Source organism: Typha angustifolia, chromosome 11 (assembly GCF_048772165.1).
Source record: "Typha angustifolia cultivar Huaian chromosome 11, ASM4877216v1, whole genome shotgun sequence".
In the NCBI taxonomy this organism is placed as follows: domain Eukaryota; kingdom Viridiplantae; phylum Streptophyta; class Magnoliopsida; order Poales; family Typhaceae; genus Typha; species Typha angustifolia.
The window spans coordinates 12,630,071-12,656,518 of NC_133249.1; the positions used below are offsets into that span (position 1 = coordinate 12,630,071).

General features: G+C 35.0%; 2 protein-coding genes across 2 annotated transcripts; both read right to left on the bottom strand.

Annotated features, from left to right (window-relative positions):
• Positions 1 to 229: 229 nt before the first annotated feature.
• On the bottom strand, positions 230 to 2,342 carry LOC140770355 (protein DETOXIFICATION 49-like). Its single transcript, XM_073111508.1, has one exon. The coding sequence runs from the start codon at positions 1,939 to 1,941 to the stop codon at positions 367 to 369; it is 1,575 nt and encodes a 524-aa protein (XP_072967609.1). The 5' UTR covers positions 1,942 to 2,342; the 3' UTR covers positions 230 to 366.
• An 11,806-nt stretch (positions 2,343 to 14,148) lies between these two features.
• LOC140769457 (peroxisomal membrane protein 11-5-like) lies at positions 14,149 to 20,931 on the bottom strand. The gene is made up of 8 exons (XM_073110141.1): positions 20,759 to 20,931; positions 15,462 to 15,671; positions 15,292 to 15,366; positions 15,072 to 15,146; positions 14,906 to 14,986; positions 14,756 to 14,830; positions 14,478 to 14,651; positions 14,149 to 14,389 (listed from the first exon to the last, which is right to left on the bottom strand). The coding sequence occupies exons 2-8, from the start codon at positions 15,651 to 15,653 to the stop codon at positions 14,354 to 14,356; spliced, it is 708 nt and encodes a 235-aa protein (XP_072966242.1). The 5' UTR covers positions 15,654 to 15,671; positions 20,759 to 20,931; the 3' UTR covers positions 14,149 to 14,353.
• Between the last annotated feature and the right edge of the window lie 5,517 nt (positions 20,932 to 26,448).

A 26,448-nucleotide genomic window follows, 5' to 3' on the forward strand; every position in this document is an offset into this window, starting at 1 on the left:
CTTCCTTCTCTAAAGCTAAGCTCAGGCTATAAGCTCGGGATCAGCTCTCTTTAAATTCTAGTGTGTTTTAGTCGAGTTTGCAAAATTTAATTAATGGAATGGTAATTTTCTTTTTTAAAGTGGAGAGTGGTTTTAGTGAGAATTATAATATTTAAAAAGTCTTGGATAGTAGCAATTATATAGAAATATTTATATAGATATCCACCGATTTGTATAAATTATGAGAATATTAGTAATAAAATGTATCAATTAATATTTCCCCCTCGGTGAAATTTGGACCGATGTTGTTAAAAATTACAATTTCCTTTGCCTTAGAAAAAAGAAAGAAAGATTTAGTGAAGGAAAGGAAAAAAGAAAATGCTCAATTTAGTGTGATGACTGAGTAGATGGATCGATCAAAACAAGCAACCCATCTTCCTCATCCCCACCACCTCCACCAACCACCTTCTTCACCTCTTCCTCTTCCTCTTCCTCTTCCTCTTTCTCCTCCTCTCCTCCTCCGGTGAGCTTTTGCGCCCTCTCCGCTTGCTTCTCCCAATCCATGCCCGTCACCGTCGCCACCATCCCCACCACGCACGCCACTTGGGCCGCCATCATCCCGACCCAGAGGCCCCTAAACCCCATCCCTCCCCAGAACCCCAGCCATACGCCCACTGGCATCCCCACCAGGTAGAACGCCGCCACGTTCACGTTGGCCGCCACCCGCGGCCGCGCGCTCCCTCGCAGCACCCCGCACCCGGCCGTCTGTGGGCAGTTCCCCAACTCGCACAGGCCCAGGATCGGCAGCGCAGCCGCCGTCATCCCCCGTATCGCTGCGTCCGACGTGAACGCGCCCGCCCAGACGCGGCGCACTGACGCCGCGAATGCGAGCGCCGCGAGCCCCATGGCGGCGCCGCAAGCCAGTCCGACCTTGGCGGCGCGGCGCGCGCGGTCGGGGCGGTTGGCGCCGAGCTCGTTGGAGACGCGGGTGGAGACTCCGAAGCTTAGCGAAGAAGGGAATATATAAATCAACGAGGTGGTCTGGATTAGAATCCCCATCGACGCCACCGTCGATTTTGGATCCGCGAGGAGGCCGCATAGAAGGATGATGATCTCATACCACCACCATTCTAAGCACACCGACACGCAGCTCGGAATCGCGAGGTTTAGCAGCGAATCCCAACCTTGCGATATCTTGCCGCTGCTGCTGTTGTTGTTGTTGTTATCGTTGGTCATCGTATCGTCGTCTAGTTCGTAGACGCCGGAGAAGTAGATGTGAGCCATAAGGGTTAGTACGAGGTTGAGATTGGTGAAGACGGAGGCGAGGGCGACGCCGCGAATACCGAGGCCGAGGACGGAGACAAGGAGGTAGTTGATGGGAAGGTGGAGGAGGAGAGCGGCGGCAGCGGCGTAGGTGAGCGGGAGGGTGATGGATTGGGTTCGGAGATAGATGCGAATGGGGTGGAGGAAGGACTGGAGGAGGAGGTCCGGGACGGAGTAGATGAGGTACGAATGCGCGGCGGAGACGATGTAAGGATCCTGGCCAAAGACCAGGAGGAGCCGCCGCATGTTGAGCCACAAGGCAGCGATGGGGAGGGAGGCGGCAAGGAGGAGGAGAACAGTGCGGCGGAGGGCGAGGCGGAGGAGGGGGTGGCGGCGGGCGCCGAAGGCCTGGCCACAAATGGGCTCCATCCCCATGGCGAGGCCCGAGAGGACGGAGTAGCCGGAAATGTTCGCAAAGCCCATGGCGAGGGATCCGCCCGCGAGGGGGAGGGAGCCCAAGCGGCCAAGGAAGAGCATGGATATAACGGAGCGAAGATAAAGGAGAAGGCCCGAGATGATCATCGGGAAGGCCAGGCCCAGAATGGACCGAGTCTCCACGACAGTCAGCCCAAGCTCGCCTAATGGCAGCTTGGAACTTTTCAGAATCAGCGGGGTAAGATGCTGGCGTTGATGCCACATTCTCTGGTGTTGGATTGAAGGGGGGAAATGTGGACTTTTTGGCGTTTGAGGGAGCGAGTTTATATAGGGGAGTGGGGTGGAGAGAGAGAGAGAGGAGCCAAATGCATTCTTACGTTAGCTAGTCAAAAAGCATCTCTATCTATCTATCCATCCATCCATACATACTACCATCTCTGTGTCTTCTTGTGATTCCGAAAGACTCGTAACTCTCAACTCCCCTACGTAGAGAGAGAGGGAGAGAGAGAGGGAGTTCAATGGCCGTCGTCTTCTTCGTAGAGTCTCGTATTCTTATTTAGATTAGAGATTGACGTAATTAAGCTGCAAAGGAGAAGAAATAGTTGGATATAATCCAACAAATTCGCCTTGTTATCTGCCAAAAATTAAGATAAAATGAGTGTTGATTAATTGACAGTTTTGTTTCTAAAAGATGTCCTGAAATGTATGCTATGGTTGGTGGTGCTTTGACACAAGAAGTGTTTTGGTTGGCTCTAATTTCTCCATTTATTAGTTTTAGGTAGTGGGTATCCTTACTAGTATACCAATACAGTTGTTCCAAAATGAGCGACATTAATAACTCTCTATGCTCATCCAATAAATTGTGGTCCTAAATTAATTAATCACTTACCTTTAGCATTAGGGCATATGTATTTTAGATTCAATACCGAACAAGTAGGGCTGAAAACGGATTTGGTAGCAGTAAAATCGTATTCATATCCACACAAAAAATATTTCGGACACGAATCCAGACAGGGAGAATGATGGGATAGCGAATTTAAATAATTATTGAAATCTATAGGAGTATGAGAACTACATTAGAGATTCATACAAAAGTATAAAAAATAGTTTACATCAACATTTTCATAGTATTGGTTCGGATACTTATTTATTCTTCAACTCATATTTATATCCGTATATGTTATCTGGATACAAATACAAATTCGAATATTTAGACTGATTAAAAAAAATTCAACACATATCCATCAAAACTTGGATGTAAAGTTAGATTTAGTCCGACCCGTTTTCGCTCCTATGACTAACTAACGAGACAATGTGACTAAAGTTGAAGAAGAAAGATAGCATATGATCATGTAACATGCCTAAGTTCCCAATCAGGAAGTAAACAGCTTAGATGAAGTTGGGCAAGCAGCAAAATCACTTGTCTAGATCGACAATGTGAGTTGTTTATGTTCCTAGTTGTAAGATTGGCATCAGATCTTCAAAAAGAAAAGAGAGAGAGAGAGAGAGAGAGAGAGAGAGAGAGAGAGAGAGAGAGAGAGAGAGAGAGAGAGAGAGAGAGAGAGAATCCTTTGCTTATGAATTGAATCTTTTACCAAAGATATTCAACACTAATCTTGTACAATTTGTAGATAAATATTTGCACTTCACCACATGCATGGGATCTGATTCTGTTGTGCATGTGTAGTTGAAATCCTATGCCAGTAGAGTATAAGTTAATAATATGGAGGGAAATATATTAAAAATATCCTATCTTTAGTTTCTATAATCTTTTCCTAGGTTAATTTTATCTCAACAACAGTCAATATAATAGGGAGTATTCCATTACTTTTCAAAATAAAAAAAATTAAAATACCTAAAAAACCTCTCGTTGAATTTTAAAATTTTAGTTTCACTAACCTAAAAAAACTTATTCATGAGTATTACGATTATTTTGCACCTACAGTTATCTTAACTCATCTATATGGCAACATTAACGACGGGATATTTTTAAAATATTTTAACTAAAATGCAAGATAAACAATAACAAAAGCAAAAGAGTATATATATATATATATATATATATATATATATATTTTGGATAAATTTCTTCCTAATATTAAAAAGGGTTTCTCTTTTTTGAACATGTCCTCCTCAAAAGTTTATTATTTATATGCATCTCCTTCTAAATTCCATATATATTTTTTGCATGATATTCTAAGTTCTCAACAGTGTAGAAAGATTTTGTTTTTAACTGATTGAAATGCATGCATATTTGTATTTTTACTATTAACTCTATCAAATTTTAACGGTTACTTAGCTTAGAAGTGATATCGATAGAAAAGATATCAAGGGATGCACAGAGATACTAAATTTTTCGAGAGTGTTACATATAGACGCAAATATCAACTTCAGAGAGTTATACACGCAAATAAAAGATTCTGAAAGGGTATAATAAGAGTCTCTCATCAACTGATCTATTAAAAAAAAGCAAACACCAATGGCCATCTTGCTCTACTTTTAGATGAGCAGTGGATCACAAGCTAATCTCAGCAGAGGAAGGAATAATGACAGTAGTTTAAAGCAAATTGATGTTATTTTTGGTAGTTTGAGTGTAAATGCATGCAAAAATGACTAGCTGTGCACTGGCTCATCTTTCCCAAATTTGGAAAAAAGAACTATTCCAGTAGGGCATCAAAACTTGAGACTTGAGAGTAGTGGAGACTCTTTATTGTTGGAAGATATTATGCACTTTTAGCTGTATATGATGCATATATATGGAAATATGATATGGCATTGGGGAAAAAATAGTTCAAAACCTTGTGCTAAGGGGACTCATGCTATTATTTTAGATGGTTTATGAGATGATAGGCAATTTATTAGCTAGACAAAAGGGGTCAACTCTTTTCGATACATAGGTTAGGCAATGAGGCCAATTTAAGGGCGGAGCCGGCTCTAAACCTAAGGAGAGGCAAAGAGGGTCATAACTTATTTTTAGCTATACGTGGCTACACCGCTAGCACTAACCCTCCCAAAACAAGCCACAAATCACAATAGGCCAAGTCCACCTAGACATGGTGCTATCACATTTCCTCATGAAAATATTGGCGAATTTTTTCATCACACATAGTGCGCTTAGTCAGACCTATGACTCCCTATCAATTAGTGATAGGACCTTATTACTTTGCTAAGTGATCGACCTAAAAAGTTATACTTTGGATCCATTTTGGCTTCTAACTCTAAGATATCAGACTTGAAGCATCTTCGAATGACTTTATTTAGGCATTGTCATAGTTAGGGTAGGCCTACAGGTGAAAATAGATCGCATACGAATTAGATAGTGCTCAAATCATATTTGGATCCATATGTAAGGTCTGGATACAGATTCAGATATGGGTATTGGATGAATAGTAAAATTTAAATATATGAATAATTTTTTGAATACGGATCAAATAATTTTCAGATAAAGAATCAAATCTTAATCAGATATGGATCGAATTTTAAACGAATTATGACATTTCTTTTAAAGACAATAATAGAAAATATTAAGAGTTTCAAAAAAGTTTACATGTCAAATATATATATAAATTTAGCAAAATCAACACATTATTAGTAATAATATTAATATCCGCTATTTAATAAGCAAACTAAAAACTGTAGATCATTCAAAAAGTATGCAAATAAACAGATTTCCGACATCTATATTCGTATTCGAACAATTATAACTGATATGTATCTGTATCCATATTTGATTTTTTTTTTACTCGTATTCGGATTTTTTTTTTAAAATCCTATCCGCATCTAAATTAGTATCTAAGTTGGATAGAAATTTTTATCCAAATCGAGTTAAATAACAGGTCAGGTCGGAGTTAATCTAATCTGTTTTCACTCCTAAGTGAGCCGCATTAGATTCAAGCCAATATAATTGAGTTGATTTTGTGCCTAGGTCTCTCCCACGTCAAAACTGAAGCTCTTTGGTCGCATTGGATTAACACCTTCCATTATGGACTCTCCTAAAGTTGTGATATTTATCTTCTTAAAATTTCAAAAAGTAAAGACTTAAAATGATCTTGAAATATATGATCTAGGGTTAGGTTTTAAGTCCTTAGATAGCTCTAACAAAGATAGCCTCAAACTACATTGAAAAGTGTAAATACAATAATTTTGTAATGATAATTCATTGACAATATCACATGTATTGAGTTATACAAATTAAACTCAAGTAAATAGTCAAAGCACATAGTTTATGAAAGATCAAATTATATAAAAAAATTAAAATATTTAAAGTAGAACTCAATTTTGTCATGCAACTTTTAAAATCTCATTTGGTTAGGATCAAGGGAGTCTAGACGGTATTTAAGAGCATTCAACAAATGACACACAATACAACAAAGAAAAAGCTTAGACTCATAAACATATCTAGAAATTCTTTTGAAGGTTTTCCTAGCACGAATCACAAATGTTTATCATCTCTATTTAAGAGTCTTAAAGCCGGTGGGTGAGGCATCTATCACAGAGAAATTCAAGGAAATTAGAGTTTTAACTTAGAAAGTTCTCTAATTCCCTCACCAATTATATATTTCGTTATAAAATGATGAGAGCTTTATTATATGTCCGATTACTAGTACTTCAGATGAGATGAGGATGACAGTAGAGCATTGCAAAAGCTGAAATGCTTATGTATCATCATCTACGACATGACATGCGGATTAGAGAATTAACCATTGGCTTGGTGGTGAAATAAATCGAAAGCTTTGTACTCATTGAGTAGTTCATTGAGAAGAAGTTTGAGCAACCGACAGACTTCAACCAGAGATGTTAGTGCAGTTAAAATGATTATAAATGAAACTTATTTCTACTATTTAACTTGGTAGATCAATCTAGTTTAAGTAGGTACGCAATTTTTATCTCTATCTTTGTCAAAAAATCGTGTCTTTGTCCTAGTTTAATTTTCTCATTCTTGCTTGGATTTTGATTTCGTACTTTATTCAATTTTTACTCACCGATTTGAGTTCGATTTCCTGTTCTCACTCGGATTTCTATTTTTCTACTTTTATTTAGTGTGTTCGAACACCCTTCATGAAAACTCATTCTAAGTCATTTTCATTCTCAAACCGGTTAAAAACATACTTTATTATTAAAAACACTTTCGAGTGGTTAGAATTACTGCAATAAAATTTCATATATATATATATTCTTGATCAATGTCATAGAACTGAAATTATTAACTTTAAAATTATTGTTTTACACTAATATTCTTTTATCAAGCATTTTATAACTTGTTACGAACTAAATTTAGACTGATCTAGATGTAAGAAAATTATGAAAATTTAAATAACGGTGGTCTCAGAAGTTAGAGTTCTAATGATTTTGGTTTCACATAAATTAGAGGTCGGGATGAAAAGATATAAATAAAATAGTAGAAGAATATTAGAACGAAACATATTGATAAATATCCGATGCTACAACAGTTAGGGCTGTCAAGCTTGACAAGCGGCTTGAGCTTGGCTCGAGCTGGGCTCGGCTGAAGCTCGAGTCCGGCTCGGCTCGGTCAAAGCTGAGCCGAGCCCGAGCCGCTGAAACTGGCTCGATATTAATTTTGAGCCAAGCCTAAGCTGGAGCTGGCTCGGCTCGATAAGCTAGATATATAAAGTCATCAAACCCTAAATCTTAAAATTTCCTAAATTTTAACAAATCCCAACAGCCTCCATCGCTCAGATCTCAAATTCTCAAAGCCACCAAAACTAATCATTCTTCTTCCGCACCGTCGGCCCTCCTTCTTCCCCACGTCGACCCTTCTCCTCCTCTTTCCCCACGACCGACCCTCCTCCTTCCCCATGGTCGACCCTCCACCTCCTCCTTCCCCACGGTCGACCCTCCTCCTCCTTCCCCACGGTCGACCCCCCTCCTCCTCCTCCACGGTCGACCCCCCCTCTTCCTCCTCCACCATCCGGTGTCTCGATCTCTGGCGTCACGGGGTCAAGGAGCTGAGGTCTCGGAGAGCAAAATAGGCGACAACGGTGCGACGGGGAGTCTCCTAATGGCGGAGACGAGTGCAAATCTCCTCGTGCTCGAACGGCCTTCTCGGTTCGAACCCGCGCAACTCCCACGTCCATCGATTCTTCTGCTCTACCATTGCCGGCCGTGGGTTGGGTAGTAACTTGAGTGGTGAGAAGCGAGAGAGAGAGGAGAAACGAGGGCTTGATAATAGGCTCGGGCTCGGTCTGGCCTAGCTTGAGCTCGGCTCGAGTTAAGCTGAGCCAAGCCTGAGCAGAATTAGAAGGCTCGGCTCGTTTACACCCCTAACGACAGTCGTCGGATGGTGGCAGACGGCCAAGAGTGGTAGTGGACAGCCGTATAGTAGGGTGGTTGCTAGAGGAATGTGGTGGCTAGGGTTTGGAAGCTCTGAAGATTCTACGACTATGATCTACTCCTAGAAAGGTAAAGACAATCTAACGGTAACGACTACGATAAAATGATAAATATGATAATAAGAAAATAACTAAACTCAATTTATTCTCAATGCTTGGATGTTTGGATGATTAAACAAATAAGTCCATCCCTCATATATATAGAGATCAGGTACAATGAGTCGAACTTAATCATAAAAGTTTTTATGACTTGAACTAGGACTTACCTTAGAGGTTTATATGACTTAATTAAACTTTTCTTAATAGATTACCTGACATAATTAAACTTACTTTAGTGGTTTATATGACTTAACTAGACTTGACTTAAAAGCTTACATAAGAGATAAACATATATCAATCAAAAAATAAATAAACTCGATACATCGAGCCTAATGTCCTCATGATACAATCTGATTTGACTCAGATTCATATCATAACTTTTATTAACTCATATAATAAATCTAAACATATTACATAAATAAAAAACAAATACTCACATAAATACAACAATGAAATCTTATAATCCATACATATACATGTCACATCACATTTTCATGAATATTCGAGATAGGAACGAAAAAAAGTCGGTGGTCCTCCCTTATCTTTGTTCAACCGACCTTCTTGATTCTAATGTATGATCCCAGATACACTTTGGATGGTAGCACTTTATAGCCCTCAAAAGTTACATAATTTTTTAAGCTCATGTTTTCATAGTGGATGATTAGGAAATATTGCAATCAAATATTTTCATCAAATCTTTTCATCAAATCTTTCCTTTTGTCTTTTTACAATATCTAGATCTAAAACCCAAAGATAGAAACATTTTATGTGATATATAAAAGTTTTAAGTTGGAAGAATATATTCTAACTATTCTAATATGAGGTTAACTAATCAATCTTTAACAGAATAATGCTTCTTTATTGTATCCTTGTTGATGATGCCAATGAGTAAGATAGAATATGCGACAAGAATAAGAGTGTAATATATAAATAAAATATATATGTATCCTTATTTAGAGTATTTTTATAAGATAAAAATTAAGTGTAATACATGAGAAAATAATAATCCTTATCTAAGACAAATAATTAGTTATATCCGGTTATAAATTTGTCACATAGGGCGTCGAAAATAATTATAAAGGCACTACTAATGACCCGAAGCAATTTTTTACCTATGTAAACTTAAGTTGTTAGAGAACGATAATTTTATATATTTTTTATACTCTAATATTTAATATTAATGATCCATATTCTTTAGAAGATTTAAATCTTGAATTGCAATAGAATAAACACTATTGCTTGCTACTTGTAGAGAAGAAAATGTTCAAATAACCAATCTTCTTTCAGTGACCATAAATTATAGTTAGATATATTGAAATTTTATGAAGGTCATTATCCTATTATACCTATAAATTAACATAGCCTTTATGCAATGAAATGTTAGGTTGGTGGCTCCAAAATTAGATTTTCTTTCGATAGTGACTCTTAGTTTCCCTAAATTATTATCATTTTCAAAATATATTCACTCCCCGAGCATTCCTTTTTATCACATCGTCCGTCGGACTTGAGAAAATTATTAGTTCAGAAAACTCATGCAGTTACTTTTTTTCTAAGTTTAGAAGTCTATATAGATATTTTTTAGTTCAGAGATTCTATATAGATAATAAAAAAGTTTAGACAATATATATGAAAAATTATGATAGTTTAGAAAGGTTACATGTAATTATCATTTTTCTTTAAGATTTCTACATAATTATCACAAATATCATAAGTACCGCTACATTCTTAAAATATCATAATTGCAACTAAAATAATATTTAACTCCTTCAGAATTACCATGAAGGTTATTTTTTAATAGGATATTTCTAATAGATTAGTACTAAAGTTAATAAACACATATAAATAAATAAAATACTTATTTTTTTCAAATATAAAATATTTATCAACGATTTTTGTCTCACATAAAATAAGATATATTTTATTCTACTATATATAGTTTGTTTTTCGACTAAGTTTTATTTTAGTTATGATTAGTTAAATCTAACTAGCGAATAATAATTTTGAAAAATATAAATAACTTCGGTGGCAATTATAATATTTTAAATAACCTAGTATCAATTATAATATTTTAAAAGTTTTCGATCAATTATATAAACATTCATTTTTCTTTTGTTGGTCCACCTAGTTGTTAGAGAAAAGTCAAAAGAGTAACATTCCATTTGGATAAAGAGAGAAGAGAGAGAAGAGAGTTGTTAGAAAATAATTTTTATTATAGTAGAATAGGACATAAAATAATATTATATTTTACTAAAAACATATTTTAGTAAATATTATTTATATTAAATATATATGTATATATATCGAGCATTATCGAGCTGATACAAAAGTAAGTTCGGCTTAACTTATTTTCAAATCAAATATAATCGAGTCTTATCGAGCTGAGCCGGAGGAGTAGGGTAGATTATTTTGACAGCCCTATTAAAATAGAATACATTCATGTAAGGTGTGAACGTAAATAATTTGGATGGAAAGTGAGAGCATAAATTCAATGAAAAGGAGACAATTAAAACACTCTTTTGAGCAATAACTTTTAACGTGTCCGGAGGACATTTGGTAGAGTCGATCCATTTATGTGGTTCATTTAACCACGTTGTCCTTGTGATTGATTGTAATGTGGAGGAGGAGACCAAAGGGAATGAGACAAATTAATATCATTCTATTTTTTTATGTATATCATTGTTAGTGCATGCAGTCAAAATTGCACCCGTGCATCACTGGAATTGACGACAAAATGTAAGGGAATTAATGTCCTTTTTAGAGATTCTTCCACACTTACAACACCCAACTGTCTATCATGTTGCTTTTAGGTTGAATACATTTTACTCATGCCAAATTTGGTTTGTTTGTTTGTTTTTTTTTTCTTACCCTTTCTTGTGTTGCTAACTCTCTCCCTCGTGCAATTTTAATCGGTTTGTAGTTATTAGGGTTTTCATTCAGAGTTAACGGTGTCGATCTCTTATTGGTCGGTCGGTTTGAATAAAAATTACTTTAACTTGTGAGTGTTTCCTTCTGTTAAAGATATTTATTTTAAGTGGGCATAGTGATTCGAACGAGAGGTTAAGGATACTTAACCTCGTATTTATTTAAAAAGTTAAACTAGTCTCTTTCAATTTTCAAGAACTAGTTAGAAAATAATTTTTTATAAAAACCAACGGGTGTTCTGATGTAGACTGGGTTTATGGTGTATTTGTGGTGAAGTGATGGTGCGGTTGGTGGTGACAATGGAAGAGATGATGAGACTTAGAAGGTGGAGGTCATGGAAGGATGGTGTCGGTAGGTAAGATGTTAGAAAGAAAGAGGGAGAAATGAGTCAATCTTTTGCGACCAGGAAAATATTAATCCCCTGTCGAGGAGGGAGAAAATGACATCGACTTCACAGCATTGGTCTTAGCTTGAGGGAAGGAGATCGAGAGATAGGTAGAATAAGAAAGAATCTTACTATTCTTCAATGGTCTAGATTAGGCTGCTCTCCACATATCTATAGACTGACCTAACTCAACAAAACATTCAAAATAATCATAATCCATACTAACATCAACGTCGGGCATTTAAACGGCCCGGTGAAGTGTTCAAACGCATCAAAAAGAGATGCACTTGGTCTGCAACGTCAATCGAACGTCCGAGTCCGAGGCCTGTAGTCCTCTAATAAAGATAGCCACTGTAAATATGTTCGACTCAGTAAATCGAATATCCCCACGAGGTGATTCAATGGAGTCCAAACCAAGTGATGTTGCACTTCTTTCATTCCAAATTTGTCTTCTTTCTAAATTTTGGTATTTGTAAACATCTAAAAAGAGAGAAGACAAAAGGAACCAATAAAAAGCTTTAAAAAATTATGTCATTGAGGAAAAATTACCCATACCGTTATCTTCACATAGATGAAGTTCAACGAGACACTTTATCGTTTCATAAGAGAGTGAAAAAAATAAAAAAGAATTCTTAACACGCATCTTATAATATATTTGCCATGGAGGAGCTTGGAGAAAGTTGGCATAAAGTTAGAATTTTGCAGCAGTGGACCTATACGATTGAGAAAGGCATCAATACCATCCAAAGATATCAATCAAATCATCTAATAGACTTAGTTGGCTATAGTTCATCAAGTGGTCCATCGAGTTTTTTTTCCCTTTGCAGAATTAGGCTAAAAAATCCAGAGCTTCATTTATTTATTTATTTATTTTTATTTGTGATAATAGATTTTTAGTGCGCTATTCAAATTATGTGCATTCTATTATAACAATATATATATATATATAGTCAATATTATATGCTAAATTTAAATAAAAAAATTAAATAAAATTAAATTGCAAAAGCCCCTAAAAAACCCTCACTTGTTTAAATTCTTTATCTTTCCTATCTCTAATACGAAATGGACTGCAAGCATAGGCTTTAGGGTTTTTTTGTGCAAGTATACCGTTCTAATGTTAATATTTGCACATATTCTCAAAAATGTTGATATCTATATATATATATATATATTCCTCAAAATATATGGTTTTTATATTTATACGTATAAATACCAACTTTAGAGAGATATACACATACATAAGATACTTTTTAAGGTTATACACACACACACACACACACACACACACAAAACACTAGGCTTTAACAGCAAGCACTAAATTTTTAAAGAAGATATTTACATTGTGTTACAGCAGAAGATCGTGAGTTTAATTTAATATTTACTTATCTATTTGTGTCGTAAAAAGTAGTTTAAGGCATGGAAGAGCCCAACTCTTCATATGGCTACTAATTTTATCAAGAATATTGAATTAGAACCCAGATGGAGATATTTACATGTAAAGAAAAGATGGGTATCTTCTAACTATTAGTTTATTTAAGGGATATAAAAGATGAGATTAGATTAGTTATCTTATAGGTCTCACGTAATTTTATGTTTAGTATGAAATTAATAGATGAAATTAGAAGTCCGAACTAGTTGTCATATTTGCAAAATGGATGTAGCATCTCTCGTAAGGAGTGAGATGATATATCGAGAGATAAGAGCTCTTATATAAGAAATAATAAATTTAGATATATAAATAACAGAACTAACAATCTTAATTACTTAAATTATATTTTTATATTTATTTAAAGTATTAAAAATTTTATATTTTTATTATTAAATATTTTTATATAACTTATTGGATTATTTTGTATTACTTTTGATTTTAAGTCTGATTATTTCGAATTGAACGTGATTAATTTTTATAATTGATATAGTATAATTTAATGATAATTAATGATATAGTTTAAGTTTGAGATAATCAATAATAGTTTAAAATTGTAATTGATGTTACTAATTTTTTTTATTGAGGAAAATAATATAATTTTATTTAATTATCTCATATATAGTCTTTGTATAAACACTAGGAATGACTTATCCCCTCTTATTTAATCCTACAACGAGATGCCGGAAGTGAAGGACTTAGATATAAATTCTTAGCCTCTTGTTGGGCCTCACCTGGATTAAGACCATTCATGCTATTTCCTTATGCTATCCATATAAAAGAAATTAATTTCGCACCTACATCGTTTAACTAAGACTTTAATGTGACAGCTTGAGACCCAAAGGCATTGGATCTGGTCTCAATTCTTCCTTGCATAGCTTGCATAGACCACCCCAACAAAACACTTAATTATAGACACAATGATGAAATTTTCAAGGAGATTTATGAGTTGAGATTTTGCACATCAATATGAATCTGATTGCATGATTTGCATATTCTCTGAAGGGTTGCAGCATTGCTGCAAAAAAGATTGAAAGATGGTCATTCTTTTTGAGCTCAGACCTAGAGGTATTTATGCAATAAGGCAACATATATATCTTTTATCATCTGCTTGATCCTTTTGCTGTAACAGTTTTAATTACTTACAAGTAGTTTGTTATAAGATAACTCTTATGTTCTTAGAGGTAAACTATGCAAAGTATCTGAAAATCCAATCTTAACCTAACATTTAGTTCATGATAATAAAACGCGGTAGGTACGACAGGGAATATAGAGAAAGTTCAAGCATGTAGGGCATAGAAAAGATCAGCAATTCATAAATGTTAGATAATTAAAATAATATTGTGATCATGCAGAGGCAGCATTCCCAGAAAGACATGAGCTTACCTCCTTATCTACTAGCCATCCAGCTAACAAGCCCAGATATGCTTGTTTTTACTGTACTTATTTCCTAGTAACAAGATGATCTAACAAATGAGAGGAAAGAAGTTCCCTTCAAGTCGTTTTTGCCTTTGCTGGGGTAGGAAGCAACTGCCAAATAAAGGAAGAAAACGAGATTAATTTCTCGAGTCAGTAGCTTTAGACTTTATGTTATATCAAAATAGAATTCAGGAAGAACCTGATAACAAGAGATGAGAGAGGTAATGAATCCAAGTGCTCCTGTGACACGCGGAGTGACTTTCTTCGGTGCCAGTTGCAGTAGTCCTACAGCGACTACCAAATCCATGGATGATTTAATAAGAGCTAGTAATCTATCATTGGATTTCTTCAGCTTTATCTGGTATTGCTCATCCTGCAAGCACCATAATGAGTATATTTGAATTTGTAGGTACACAAAAAAGGATGGATCACATAGAGGCAGCTTAAGCTTGTAGGAAAGGATGTAACAATACGTACTTCATATTTATTTTTTCCTTTCAGCCCCTTCTCTAACTTCTTCATTGATTTGGATAGCCTTTGTAGTTCTGCCAACTATGAGTGCGAACAGAGTTGTATATCTCATGTAATAGATAATAGGTTAGATAATGGATGAAGCAAGGTGCATACCTCAATTAAGGTGGTGCAAGTAGAAGAACCCAACCAGCAATAAAGCGATATCCTGCTGATTAGCTCTGCGCGTTCTTTATTCTACAAACATCATTTTAAAGCATTTATATCAGTTTGTCCAGTTCAGTAACATCTAAGAGCCAGATTACAAAAAAAGGATCCAAACCTTGTATATCCCTGTCCTGCTTGCCCACACGATTTGATCTAGAAACAAGAAAGATGACAGCAGCGCATTTTTGGACTGTAAAGGCCATGACCACCCAACAGAAAAGATAAACATTCTTAAAAGACCATTGAATGACATAAACAGGCCTGCACCATTTTCTATTAGAACAAACTTTAATGATATAAAACTGGTTCCATGAATAAAAGTAGCATCAGCATACCTTTCCAAGTAAAATCAGTGAAAGAGGAGTTCCTTGGGCAGGTGGGCTAATAAGGGCATGTAGATCATTAACAAACTGCAGAGCATAGGGAGATGATGATGCCGATTGTGTTAGTGCCACAGTAGCACTTTATAACCTTACTAAGAAGAAATGAATAGAACAAAGACAACCTTAAAGAGACGAAAAACTTTCCGTGCCAGACTGGTTGATTTGTCAACATTTTGTGCAGTGCCAGGTTCTCCATTGCTCAAAAATTTTGATCCGTACTGGATAGCCCTACAAATCTTATCCCTAGCTTCAGCCTTGTTTAAGTATAAAACTAACAGAGCAAGCTCTGCTCTTGTGACATCCAATGTACTCATCTTCTATCCTAAAAACACCTGATAAAGCAAGGATACTATATAATGATAAAATAGATCAAAAGAACTGAACTAATATAAAAATAGCAATTCAAACACACAAAAAGGTAAGAAAAACACAATTTCGGATATTAGATATCTCGATATCTTAACAGAACAAAAATTTACTCTTTAATAATCCTAAGCACCATATAAACAGTGGACAGCTGACATTAAAGTATACAAAAGATCAGAAAAGATTTAAATGTTCTAAAGGCAGACATGGAGCTAGTTGCAGAAAAAAAAACTCTTAAATTCTAGTAATTGTAAGATTGGGTTCTTGAAACTGAATGCATTCATTTTTATACTAAATGCACATCTTTTTATAACAAAATGCGAATTTTAAACCCTAAGTTTGATCAATAATCAGTTTAAAAGAGGCCACAAGTGCACACAATGGCCCACTTTTGCTATTTTGTAAACTAAATGATTTTTTTATGCAAATGGCCCCGCAGACATGGCACTACATGGAGCCTATGCTTATGCAATTAAATATTTTGTTGTTACATATTTTGCAATGCACACAGAGTTACATATTTTGTGGTGTTAGATATAAAATCAAGATCTCATGCACATGCTAAACATAATGGTACGTAATAAATAAAAGGAATATGTAAGAGAATTTCAATGAAAAAATACTATTTTCTCAATCTCTCTTTTTCTCCCACTAACTCTCTCTTCCTCTCCCTCACATAAATAAAAAAAAAATCCCTTCTTTCCCTCACTCCCACCCTCCCACTCACTCACTCTCTACTCTCTCTCCCACTCTATTTCTCCCACCTATCTCTACCATCTCTGACTTATAACTCACTTCAAAACAAAAAATTTCTCTTTTACCCTCTTCCTCTCTGAATCCCTGTCTCTCTCACAAACACAATGCCTCCCCCTCTCTTTCACATACACACAATGACTCGCCCACTATCTCTATTCCTCTCGCACTCTCCCTCTCCCACTCCAAGAGAGAGAGAGAGAGAGCGGTGTTGCCGGAGTGCGGTATTGCCGGGTCTGTCAGAGGAGGAGCTTGCCAGACACTTACTTCGATGGGTCTGCATCAGAGGACTTCGCTCAGGTGGATAACATAGAGAGAAGGTATATGGATGTTTACTTCAAATGTCTAACCCATTCACTAACACATATAGAGTGGTTTTGATTGATACAGTTGAACAAGTCCGATACGGCTAGGGATGAGTTGATTAAACCGATACACCATCGAAACCACTCAATAAACTAGTTTTGGGGTGGAATTTGTTATGGCTGATCCAATTTGGATCGGAATATGCTGAAATTGGAAACCTTGGAAAGAACAAAATCCACATATCGCACATCTTTCCAAAACATCTGAAAACATACTATAACGATAAAGATGGAACATAACAATCATTTCAAGATATAATTCATAAAATTACTTTAGTCTTGGACATTCTAATTTAGTAGAATAACAGGAATTAATGTTTAGAGTACAAAAAGAAATTATTGATTCATCTTGGTCAAAATGAAGAAGAGAATCTAACGGTCACATCATTTACTCATTTATATATCAAAGCATTTTCATGTAACATCTTAATAGTGCTAAAAAGAATTGATTGAATGGTTTAGGTCAGCCATAGAGCTTGTAAGGCAATTTTATCTAATGGCAAACTGTTTAGGAAAGTGTGTTGACTTATATGTTGAAATCAAGCTGCAGGAACTTTGCACATCTGAAATAAATATCTTGACTTGATCCTAGGATGAACGTATTGGGTAGAGGATTATTTAGAAATGTGTTATGTCGCAAAACTGCCAAGAGGGAGATTATAAGTGCAATTTTATGTAATGACAATTTCGTGAATACAAACACTAGTAAAATGTGTCGTACAATCTAGGTAATTTGTATGATCAGGTCATATTACTTGTGGAAGATTGATAGGTGCAAAGAAATCCAAGATTCATTTAAAGAAGAAAGAGAATTCAGCATTCTGCAAAACTCTGTTTGAACCAAGTTCTAAGTTAATGCGAATTACGGCACAAAAAACAGTCAAATTCACTTAAGGAATATAAGTTCAGTCCAAACAAACCAGGGTCGGTTTGAACTGAGCGTGCTGAACAGAAAATTCAGAAACTGATTTTTTTTTTCAGACTTGGAAATTCATTTTATAATTCACCTAGTCCAAAGTACAAAAGATCTTCCATAGTTATAAAAGGATCATAGAGGCTAGAGGGAGGTATCCATCCAAGGAAGAACTCAAAGAGCTTCTAGTTTACTTATTAAAGAACTTGGAAATAAAAAGAGAAGTAATACTTTAAGAGTTAGAGAGTTTTAGGTTCCCCCATGGAGCACATATTTTATTATATCTGAGGAAAGTCATCGACATATGTCTGAGTTCTAGATTACATCAGAGATCAATCATCAAGTACCAGAAAAGCTAAATTGAGTTGTGTACTACAACTTCTACTATCAACTACCGAAAAGTTTGAGAAGTGATCCGTGGTGACAAACTGAGAACTAGACGTGGAGACAATCTAATCATGGAGTAGCTAATCAAGAAAGGCTTCGAGTAAGAGAAGCAAACTTTAATGGTCAGACGACAAACTGTCTAAGGTATAGTAGTAATTCTTGGGTCTAAGAACTATTAATATAGATTGATCTGGTTTGGATAGATCCCTGGTTCTTCTTCTTTTAACGGACTGAGAGGTTTTTCACATTAAAAAAATTATTAGTGTGTTTATCATGTTTACTGTTCCTATTTTTTCTTGACTTTATGTTTCTTAGACTTACTCTGGTTTTCACTTTCCGACTTGTATTAATTTTTTCTTGTTTTGAGTGGTATTCGGTTTTCCTAATCCAACTACGATTCAAATTTTGATTGTTTGACTTTGACTTGGATTTTAACTTTTACTTTTCATATCTTATTTACCTAGTCAAATTAGGATTCCTATCTCTCCACCAAAATTTCAAAAGTTCTCATGGTTTAAACATCAACAAAAAGGGAAGAAAAAAGAGAGACAACTACATGTAAATTGGCAGTATGGAGACAGATAATTATATGTGGTGTATACTCCATAGAGGTACTCACACCAAATGACTAAATAAAATGTGAATTAAAATTATAAATATACACAGATTCTAAATCAACCCTTAACTCATGGTGCAAAAATAGTTTGTCAAGAAGAAATGAGAACTTGAGTAGTGTATCAACTTTGTCACAAAAGCAGTATGCTACTGAGAGTGTCCAAGCAAGTTATTGATGTTGCATAGTAATCAATTCAATACAATAAATCAGTTTTGGAATGGATGGTTAACCACTGGATAATTCAATCATCAATCACAAGATGGTGGTAAATGGATAACGGTGAAAACGCTCAACAAAATGAAGAAAATTGTATGAGATACAACAAGAGATAAATGTATGCTCCACCAAAAAGGGATGGATAATTTTGAAACTGCAAACATGCAGTGGAGCTTAATGCACAGATTCCATCAGGATTCAGAGAAATGGAAAAGGTATGATCAAATAAATTAGAAAGGAATATACACAATTGACAAATCATGTTTATCAGAATTTCACTGACCAGGATAAACAATAACAAGTATAAGAAGTTTCTCAACTATGGATCTTGGTGTCTATGTCGCCAAAGGAGGACAAAAGTGAAGTGTAGAATGTTTGCATGAAACTACCGCTCCAAGATATATGTTTCGTTTGGCTGAGGGCGATGGCCCAAAGTTATGGCAGTTGAAGAAGTCTACTAGGTGACCCTTAAATTTATAGACAAGTATTAGTTAAATATTCATTATCTAAAAAATGTAAAAGACATTTTTCTAATATATAGCCTGATAAAGTTGGGAGATAAGAGCTTCTGCAGAATGACATGAAGACCACAAGCCTGACATACTACTGAAGTGAGCATGTCTAACAGAGCTGCCAGCAGCCACACAATATCTTCTTTTTTTTTCCTAACAGAAAGGTTACTACTAGGAGGGTTATGAACAATGGATAACAGAAATTAATTTCTCAAAGATCATTCTAGGAGGGGACTGGAGAAAGAGAGATTCTACTTCTACCTCTTTGCATAAGTCTAATCTAAAGGCTTCTCGTACAAAATAAGGTGAAGACAAGATGCTGAACATTTTCTCTCAGATTTCTCGGTGAATGGAAATATAGTTCCTACCCTCGCAAGGAACCATAGCTTCAGAAGGTAAGTTTCCCAACTTTATTTGTTTGTGTTAGTTCACAATGACATATGATGGTACTCCCATTCCACCTGTTAGGCATGTGAAATGGAAGTTGCAGGACAAGTACAGATTCATGACTCATTGCTACAATCATACAATACCTACTACTACAAGAATTAACCTGGTTGACCATCCATGAACACCTTAACCTTTCTAATGTTGAAATAGGTCATACTTTAATAGAATGGGAATAGAACCATAAGATAAACAAGAAATTCCACGTTGTTTCAACTATAAAGATTATTGGCGTTCATAAAGTTTTGAGTTGATACATTTACCAAATTTTGTTCTTTTTTTTTTTTATTCTCCATAAGCATTAAATAGTGTGATGTGATTTTGCGACCAGAACACTACGTCAGGTGAGATCAGATAGTTGAATTCGTCAAAATTATAAGTTGTAGATCTAATCGTCAGAATAACTAGTGTTCCCACTAATGACCAATTAAAAAAAGAGGCAAACAAAGACCAAACTATTTGTATAAGGCAAGTTAAGACTTAAGACTGCACATGCCCCTTTCTTAAAAGAAGGGCAAACGAACTAAAGATAAGTTCGAATGGATGCAAGCAAAAGCAATTGGCTTTTTGAATGAAATTATCCTTATTTTCCTCTAAATCTGAGATCCAATTCTTTCATCATCATCATCATCTTCTTCTTCTTCTTCTTCTTCTTCTTCTACTACTACTACTACTACCCATCCTTCTCTCTCTGTTTCTTTCAAGAAACTCAAACAAAATCACGCTTTTAGATCAAACCTACTCCAAGTCGCCACCTATCAACTACTTGAATCAAAAGATAAGCAACAGAAACAAGAGATAGCTCGAAAGATTTAGACTAGACGGAAATAAGATCACGACATACCTGAGCGAAAGAAGAGGACTGATTGCAGGAATCTACAGACGGGATTCCTTCACGGGCCTCCCCGAGCAAGGGATCGAGATTCGCGAACTGAAAGGAAAGAGAGACAAATTGGCGAGAGTAGTTGGAGGAAATTTACTAATATAAATTCGGATAGATTTAGAATTTAAGAGTGAGAGTTCCGCCCACCTCGAATACCGCGCCTCATCAGCACTGTAACAACTAAAGGCGACAAACGAGATTGTATAAGATCGTCTACAATACAAGTTGTAGGAACTCAGTTAACTAGCCAATAATACACTGCCAAGTATTTAATTTAGTAAGTTTTTGGGGAGCATGAAAGGATCCCAATGGTGACGTGTTTTTCTTTCTTTTTTTAGAGGAACTATACTTTTAGTAAAATTGGTAGGCCCTACTACCAAAGAGGACCAACATCGACTCAAATCCCAAAAAAAAATACTATACTAAAAATTATTCATTATTCCAACGTTATCTCGGTAGTATTTAGTTCGAAGCATTAGCTCAACGATCCGTATAGTTTGGCTATATTAAATAGAGCCTGAATGCATTTATATAGAGAGAGAGAGAGTTTTTTGTCTGACTCATATCTAGTCTGCGCCTTTTTCGAGCACTTGAATGATAAAAATAAAATGTATTAGAATCAAAAATCAACCATAACTCTTCTGCGACCTAGGAAGGGAGTCGAGTCTCCAAGTAATTATCGACTCCACTCAGTTGATAGCTCAGCGGTGCAATAACTTAGAAGAGCAATTCGACGATGCATTAGCTTGAAACAATATATTTTAATAATATTTAATTCAGAGCAATAGCTCAACGGTGCATGATTTGAATCTTAATCTACTAAAACTAAGTGAATATCATTAGACTCAAAAATCAATCATACATCCTCTGTGACATGGACGACTCTAACTCCAAATTATTAATTATCTCTATCGAAAATTTACAAGTAATGTAGAATTATCTAATAAGACATCAACCTAAAAATCACCTACTCACATAAAATAAAGTTGCACCTCACCTTTTTGGGCACATAGTTTGCCAATCTGTCTGTCCAATAGTCACTTTATTTGTATGGGTTTGTGACGTACTTGTAACAAAAATGATGGTCCCTAACACGCCACTTGAAATTTGGAAATTTCTATTTAGGACAAGTTGCAACAGAGGAAAAGGCCAACTTGGTTTTGCCTCTTTTGTCTTCTTTTGCATTAAAAAAGGATATAAGATTTTTTTTTTTTTAAATGAGGACTTGCAGTAAAGTATTTTAGACTAGTTATTCATAAAGGAGTTTTTTTTTTACCAAAATAGCCCTGTTTTTTAAATTTTTTTGCCAAAATGGACTACGCTCAAACTTATTTACTAAATGGAGTCTAATTTACTGTAGCCCTAATAAAAATACTGAACTGATAAGCGTTTTTATCATCAGACAATTTTTCTCCGAAATTACTGAAATACTAAGTTAAAAGGAATTTATATACATAAAACGCTGAACAGATCAGTATTTTTGCCTAAGAAAGAAGCATTGATCAGTTCAGCATTTTTATTGGAGCTACAATAAATTAGATCACATTTTAGGCAATTCTATTAGAGCTACAGTAAATTAGATCACATTTTAGGCTATTCTGGTAAAAAAGTTTTGGCTAATTTGGTCCAAAATTCTTAAAGTACCATGTTACTGTTTAAAATTTTATATGATTTTTTTTGAAAGGTGCAAACTTAATAGTTCCCTAATTTCATTGAAATTATTGAGATTCAAATTCGAAAATACTCCTACACGATAAACTTGACCAGTGTGAAGAGCATCTCATTAAAAGGTTTTTTTGTTGTCAAACTAAACTACTTTAGTATAGATTCTTTTCTTTTCGTTTGCTATTGTTTTATAACATTACACGATGGTTCCTAGGCTTTTTGCAACTTAATTGAAGTCATGTTTTTCTAATTGGCAGCTTTAAAGTTTTCTGTATTAGATGCTGATATGTTCGAATGAACATAATTTACATATGAGATGCACACAAAAGCTCGTTTGGTTAATTAACAAATAAAATATAATTAAGTTACAAAAACCCATCAATTCACATAAAATACACAAATTATCTAAATTTTGTAAAGTAAAATGAGGATTTGCACCGAATATGTGTTGGCTTTTGCTTAAAAGCTAGGGATTTGTTCTGAGAAGAGAATATTTTTTTCACTCATAAATGATTCATTGTTATCTTCAATTTGTGACATCCTTTCTCTTATCATAGTTTTTGGTTCATGTCAATGTTCATCTCTCAATTCCTCTTCTTCTCTTCTACATTCATTTGTAGTATTTTAGCCTCAATCTCTTTCGTACCTAGTCCAGAAGGAAAAGATTCAGGTATTTATGGACACTTACCAATTTATCATTCAATCTTTTCTCTTGGTTTAGAACAAGATTTCTATCAAGTATACCCTTAAAAATCTTTTATTTGTGTGTATACTCTCTTAAGTTGATATTTATATGTATACCCATATAAAATATTTAGTTGATATTTGTAGAGGGTTACATTGTAAAGCTCGCATCCAATTAATAAACTTTGTTGGAAAATCCATATAGAGAAGAGCTTTAAAAATCGCATTCTTGAAAATTTTATATAAGTCTTCTTAAGATTAATCTTAATAATAATAAAATTACAATGCTCAAAGGAAAGATAAAATGAATTGCATTATAAGCCAGAATGATATTATCATGAATATGATGACCCTCTACAAATGCGGACTGCTCAAGCTCAATAATATCTAGTAAGACGAGCTTTATTTAGTTAGCAATTAACTTAGCTAGAATCTTATAAATGATATTACAAAGGGAAATTGGTTGATAATCTATAACTTTGGACAAACAAGGACACTTGGGAATGAAAGTAAAAAGAATTTTGCCCCTAGTTGGGCGAAAGAAAATCACAATTTTGAAAACAAGAATAGCTTTGGAAACATCAACACCAATAATAACCCAATATTTTCTAAAGAGTTTGCAGAAGAAACAATTACGAATATACCTTATGCGCCAACATAGACTAAATGATCGATCTTACCTTGAATCGTAAAAGGCCTAAGGAGGTCATCATGGCAGAGAAGATTAGGACCTAAGATGGGGAGGCCATTCCTCAAACCCAACCATACAAGAATTAGAAATTCATAGAGACAAATAAAAATCAACAAACTTTTAAATTATTTTTTCAAAATTATTTGTAAACTCAGTATCAGAGAACTCTAAACTCTTAATGAAATTCCTCTTATTTTTTATTTTAGTACTAAAATAAAATAATTTAGTATTAATATCACCATCCCCAATCTAGTTCACTCGAGCCTTGCTCTGCTAATTAAGGCTGATTTGCTCAAGGAGGCCACACATCACTAGTTAAGAAGAGCTAGAGAACGATTGTCAACCTCACACGAAGGAGTCATTTTCATGTCCTCTAATTCTAGGAAGGCGATCTGCACGTTAGCTAGACTCATCTTGAGACGGTCTAGATGGTTTCAATTTGAAAAAGAAAGGTCATGGAAAATGCTCAAAAGATTAGAATGTAAAGACTCCATAAGGAAAGTAGAGTGACCCAGGAGACTAGAAGAATTTTAGAAATTGGTCATAACATCCCGCACCTCTGGATAATCAAACTAGAACCGTTCATATCTAAAAAATATTTTAAATTTAACAAATTTACCAAGATTGATTAGCAAAGGTAATCTAAAACAATCTAGGATAAATGTAACACAAAAATATGGAGTAAAAGATCTATAAAAGTCAAATTCATGAAAACTCTATTCAATCTATCTAAAATCCTATTATCACCGTGTCATTATTATACCAAGTGAAAGCAGGACCTAAAAAGTAATTATCAATCAACTCATTATATGAAACAACATTATGAAAAGCATTAACCAAATATAAGAAACAGATAAAGGCCTCACTCCTATCTTATTCTCTGGATTAAGAATACAATTAAAATTCCTTGTAACAACCTAAGGGAGCGTAGAAATATTCAAAAAACTTATTTCATGCCAGAACTAGTTTTTGCTTAATTAGTACTAGCATAAATAGCAAAAATAATGAATGGTTTCTTACCCTGTGCAAAAGAATGGCAACATGGAGGATTTGGGTAGAAAAGTGTATGAGAAAAGCTTAAATAGAACCTTCCTCCAGCCCACCCCACTCGTCGCTCTGAAGCCAACAACAAAGATGCTAATCTAGGTAGGCCACATCCTGCGAAGGAAAAATAAGATTTATGAGCGATGAGGTGCTATCAAGATCATGCATATTAATAAGATGCTAGAACGAGGGTCCTTTCCTTTTGGATCCCATGGGAGTTTCATTAAAGGACTTTTATAAGGAAATGATATCTTCGATAAGAGAATCCATAGCCATGTTGTACTCCTCCACAGGTTGCTTGTGGCTTTTGAACTAATAATTTAACACAATTAAAGATCCATATAACCTAGTTCGGGAAAGAATGTTGTCTCTTGTATATTAGTATTTTGAGACTCTTGCCCCTCACCCCCTTCCAAAGGGTCTGAATTCGCATCACCTAATATGCTGGGAACATCCTCTACTTAGGCTTCTCAAGCTTAACATTAATGGCTCATTTTCGATCCCAATAAATATAGTGGGGGCTAGTTTCATCTTGCAGTCCCAGTTGGGTTACTCGATTATAACTAACAATTGTTGTACATATCTATTCTCACAATTGAAGCAATGGCCTTAGAGCGGCCCTCATGTGCATCTGTCATCGATGTATCTCTCACATCCAAGTTGAGATCGATTCACTACTTGTCTATCTTTGCACCATTTTTTGAATGTAAACTATATCTACCGCGAAGCTAATAAAACTCAGGTAGAAAATAGGCTTTGGTATTACCTAGGAAGGGTCCTACCTTGAACTCCCTGTTAGCTCTTTTGGCCACTGATATTACCAACGCACTTTGTATCTGAGGTAACTAATTTATATACTTTCCTTTTCTAATAAAGAATAATGATGTACATATAAATAAGAAATTTTTGAAGGGCACATGGAAATAATAATAATAATAAAATATAAATATACATTAACTTGAATATTTGTACTAAAGAGAACAGTAAAATAATTATGTACACTTATTGCAAAAGGTGAATTAATAGACAACCTGGAATCTTTACCAATTTTGAAGGGCATATGAAAATAATAATAATTATTATTATTATAATAATATATTGACTTGAATATTTGTACTAAAGAGGATAGTAAAAAATTATGTATACTTATTCCAAAAGGTGAATTAAATAGGCAACGTGGAATCTTTCCCAGTATTGAAGGCAAAGATTACCTTGCCTTTATGCCGTTGTGAGATTTTAATTAACTCCCTTTATGTCATTATAGTTTTAGATCTTAGCAAAAAGAAGATAGAATTCTCTTGCCCTTTTTCTCCAACTTTGTGGGTAGCTTACCATCATCACTTCTCTCAACTATAAGATCGATGCAAAATGAAGCAAGCATGCATACTTCCTAGTTTAAGAGATGATTAGGCCTTCTATGTTTTAGCACCCTTTTCTATCTCCTAATGGCTTACCAACTCTGATAGTTGCAAAGATGCTGCTCTTAATCATTTCATCCTTCAAGGGTTGAGACTGAGTCGTGGCATATTGGATCATAATTAATTTGAATGTCCATGTGGCATATTGG

Bases quoted from the DNA above. Each gene is read 5' to 3' on its own strand.
- LOC140770355 (XM_073111508.1), bottom strand. From the start codon at position 1,941: ATGTGGCATCAACGCCAGCATCTTACCCCGCTGATTCTGAAAAGTTCC.
- LOC140769457 (XM_073110141.1), bottom strand. From the start codon at position 15,653: ATGAGTACATTGGATGTCACAAGAGCAGAGCTTGCTCTGTTAGTTTTA. The intron at 14,831-14,905 runs GTATGCACCTTG...TCGCACTCATAG, and splicing joins CTTGCACCACCTTAATTGAG to TTGGCAGAACTACAAAGGCT. The intron at 14,390-14,477 runs GTTCTTCCTGAA...TTTATTTGGCAG, and splicing joins CTCTCATCTCTTGTTATCAG to TTGCTTCCTACCCCAGCAAA.